Raw genomic sequence first — 3,776 nt, forward strand, 5'->3', positions numbered from 1 at the left:
CTACGCACCTGGATAAGCTTTGGATGTCAAGTTTGGAAGTAAGTGAGAAGCTTCTTGATAATTCATTTTATTTACTTCATTACTTGTTTATCAAATGCTAAAACTGAACTATTTCATGATGTTCAAGATTTAGTATTTGAGAATTGATTCCAGCTGAATCAATTTTTAAACGAAAAAGTCATAATTAATTATTTCTTATTCAACATGATTTTTTTATCCTTTAATTAATTTTGTAAATCAAACACGTATCAAAATAATCGATTCTAACCAATTCTAGATATTTTTAAGCAGAAACAAATATAGACTAAAATATACAAAGAGAAAGTAGGAGAATGGGGAGCAAGGTGTAGAAAGTAGAAAAGGTTCTAGCAAAGGTCAAATTCAGTTATGTGTTAGGTGAATGAAACCTAATTAGTAGCCATCCATAGGCCATCTTAGTAAATGGTAGTACCTTATTATATGCTAAACATTAAATGCAACTGCATGGGCAACTTCTTCCCACGTTTATAACATGACAAAATTTCTTACATTCAAGTTGTCAAATTAGGGATTTGAAAAGGGGCAGTGAGGCCTTACTTCTATAGGGAAGATTGTCCCAAACTTAACACTTTGTTTTTGAATACCAATGTTCAAACCATCTCCACTTTTGCAAGACCTACAACAACAATTGGGTATATAGGGTAACCAACAACTGTTGCTATTTCGCCATATGGTTTCTTTAGACATTGTTAGTTGAGTAAGAATTTAGAAGTAAACGTTTAGGAAATAGATCTTGCTTGTTGAAATAATTGCAGAAAGAAGAGACTAAATATCTTGGAGCACTAAAAGTAGGAAGATTAAGTTCCACTCTAGAAAAACACAATGTTGATATATGGGAAGAGTTTGAACCCTTAACTATGTGCTCCTACAGAAAACTACCCTTTTTCCCACTACAGTTAAAACTTTGATGAAAGATCTGAAAGATAGGGATCCCAATTAAAGGTTTCTTTTTTTGTCATCAAATTAAAAGTTCCAAAAGCTCCAAAGAATAGACCCTGCTTTCCTCACAAAGGCATTGACCCATATTACAGTGCTTGTCTCACAAAGCATGGGCCCAACCTTCAGAACCTTGAGCTGCCACGTGGGTCAGTTAGACTAATCCTACGTTATAAATACCAGACTCAGCCACATTATCCAGATACCACTTAAAACCTTTCAAAACCTCTCTTATAAATCACATGGCAGATTTTCAAAGCTTCAGACCCTCTTTTCCTTTCTTGGATATCGATAACATGGAAATTCATAACTTGGTGCCGTTTGACAGCTTATTGGGCTCTACAGAACCTGAATTTCCAGGAAACTTGGAAGAGAATTTTTCGGGTCTTTTCGATCACAATGCAGTTCCAGCGTTAAATGAAGTTCATGAAGGTAAAAAGAGGGAAGCAACTGATATGTGTGATCCCAGTTCCGGTAACTCAACTCCTGATATTTCTGAGAGTGGAAGCAAGACAAAAAATGTAAACTTTCTTCGGCTTTGTTCATCTTATTGTATTCTTCATGCACGATTTGTTTAGTTATATGCAGATATTCATGATTTATTTGCTGTCTTCTTCAGAGTTGTGGAAGAGTCAAGAGAGTGAAAAGGAATGCGGTAGAAGACAAGAAACCAAACCAAGTAGTTCATGTTAGAGCCAAAAGAGGTCAAGCTACAGATAGTCACAGTTTAGCAGAGAGGGTATATATACTTTCTAACTAAATCTCATTTTTTGTGCTGATTAAGATGCAAATATTTTTTAATTTATTGTTATTCAGGTTAGAAGAGGGAAAATCAATGAAAAACTTAGGTGCCTGCAGAACATTGTCCCAGGATGTTACAAGGTAAAAGATTCGATGATATTCATTTTTTTTACTATACCGAATCAGTATTTGTCTTACTTTAATAGTTAATCTCTGATTTTGCAGACGATGGGTATGGCAATAATGTTGGACGAGATCATAAACTATGTGCAGTCCTTGCAGCATCAAGTGGAGGTATAATTAATTAAAAAAAAAAGAAAAAAGTAGCATTGGATCAGTTGTTTCTGGCAAAAAACATACTTGAAACGTAACATTAATATCTACGAATGTTTGTTTTACATGTAGTTCTTGTCCATGAAGCTTAGTGCAGCAAGTGGCTATTACGACTTCAATTCAGAGTCAGATACTTTAGAAACAATGCAGGTGCCTACTGCTAAATGTTTCTTTATCAAACTTATATGTTTGTCTTAGTGTTGTTCGTTCTGTGTGGTCACAAACATTTGGTTGTTGTGGTATGGATAACATTATTAAGAATAGCTTTCCACTTTTTGAGATTTTGTACATCTCCACTATTGTCTCGACCTTATAAACTATTGTATGGACTAAATGAAATGAAATTTTGTCACATTTTGCAAATATAAGACTAAAGTAATATATAGAGAGAGAGGAAGCAAAGCAAAGTGAATAATTTATTATAATATTATAGAAATAACGTGTCTTGAATATAGGTAGAAGAATACTGATTTTTGTTTATTTATTGTGGCAGAGAGCAAAGGTATCCGAGGCGAAAGAGATAAGCGAAGGAGTTTCTTGCTTTGAAGCAACATGGCCATGGTCACTGTAATTTGGGTTTTCGATGTTTTACTTCAAACCACACATGTCATCAATGGAAGAAGCTTCTATGCATGCATCTTCTTCTTACTTAATTTCTACAATTTTAAAGGATCAGTTTGTATAAGCCCAAGTAGACATTACTCTCTCGTTTGTACAATCCCATCAAATCAAACACGTCAAAAAAATGAAATTCGAGTTTTAAATATACCTACCTTGAGTATTTTGTACAGGTGGTTAATTTTTAATTTGGATAATAATGTACAAGTTTAGTGTGGTAATTAATGATGACATACATTAGATTTTTTGGTACGTGAAAATTTGAACAAGTCAGAAGCTGAATGAAAATTGTGGTAAATAGAAAAATAGAAATAAATAAAACAATTTAACTAAGAAACTTCTTTTATTCAGGATTCTTGAATTGTGATTGATTTAATCATTAAATATTGTCATTACACGTGGCATATACGACAACGATTTTATACATAACCATGTTATATAACGAATCTAACTAAACAAAGTAAAGAGAAAAAAGAAATACGGTCAGAGAAACGGTATGCACACAAGGAGGAGATATAGTAACACAAATGATTATGTACATAATGAAGCAAATCAAATAAAAAAAAAACTACGATAATTTTGACAAATTCTTTTTTAAAGTTAGACAAAGTTTACTTTTTAATCTATATTAAAAAAATTCTTTTTTTTAAATTATATCAAATATTTCCTTCATTCATTAAAATGATGTAGGTGTGGATTGTCAAAAATTTGTCAACTAAATTTTATTAAAACATAATTTTTTTAAAAAGAGGAACAACAAGATACGAAAATTCAACCAAACAAAAAGAAGAGGAGCCAAGAGTACAAATAAAATAATCTTAGCATTTTTAAATAAGTAGTTTTCCATAAGATAATGAAGTTAGTTATTATTTTCTGTATTATTGTTGGCGGTTTGATGATTATTTGTCTTTCTGAGTTTAATTTATTATTGGTGAGTATTATTAAATTTGAAGATTGGGTGGAATATATTTTGTTGTTGAGATTGAAAAATGTAGCATAAACCCCACATTATTTTTGCAATGATCTTGTTAGAAATATTTGAGATACAAATCTGTTCACGTGATTGCGTTTGCTCTACTGAGTTCGACACATGGAGGCAGAGTCATTGG

The 3,776-nt window shown here is 32.2% G+C and overlaps 1 protein-coding gene across 1 annotated transcript; it reads left to right on the top strand.

Moving 5' to 3' along the window:
* The first annotated feature begins 1,194 nt into the window (after positions 1 to 1,194).
* Positions 1,195 to 2,830, top strand: LOC114179606 (transcription factor BEE 3-like). Its single transcript, XM_028066014.2, has 6 exons — positions 1,195 to 1,496; positions 1,595 to 1,714; positions 1,792 to 1,857; positions 1,942 to 2,010; positions 2,122 to 2,199; positions 2,543 to 2,830. The coding sequence occupies exons 1-6, from the start codon at positions 1,218 to 1,220 to the stop codon at positions 2,618 to 2,620; spliced, it is 690 nt and encodes a 229-aa protein (XP_027921815.1). The 5' UTR covers positions 1,195 to 1,217; the 3' UTR covers positions 2,621 to 2,830.
* The last annotated feature ends 946 nt before the right edge of the window (positions 2,831 to 3,776 follow it).

The sequence above is a fragment of the Vigna unguiculata genome, chromosome 3 (genome assembly GCF_037176805.1).
Source record: "Vigna unguiculata cultivar grain cowpea cultivar isolate G323 ecotype 2 chromosome 3, ASM3717680v1, whole genome shotgun sequence".
In the NCBI taxonomy this organism is placed as follows: Eukaryota; Viridiplantae; Streptophyta; class Magnoliopsida; order Fabales; family Fabaceae; genus Vigna; species Vigna unguiculata.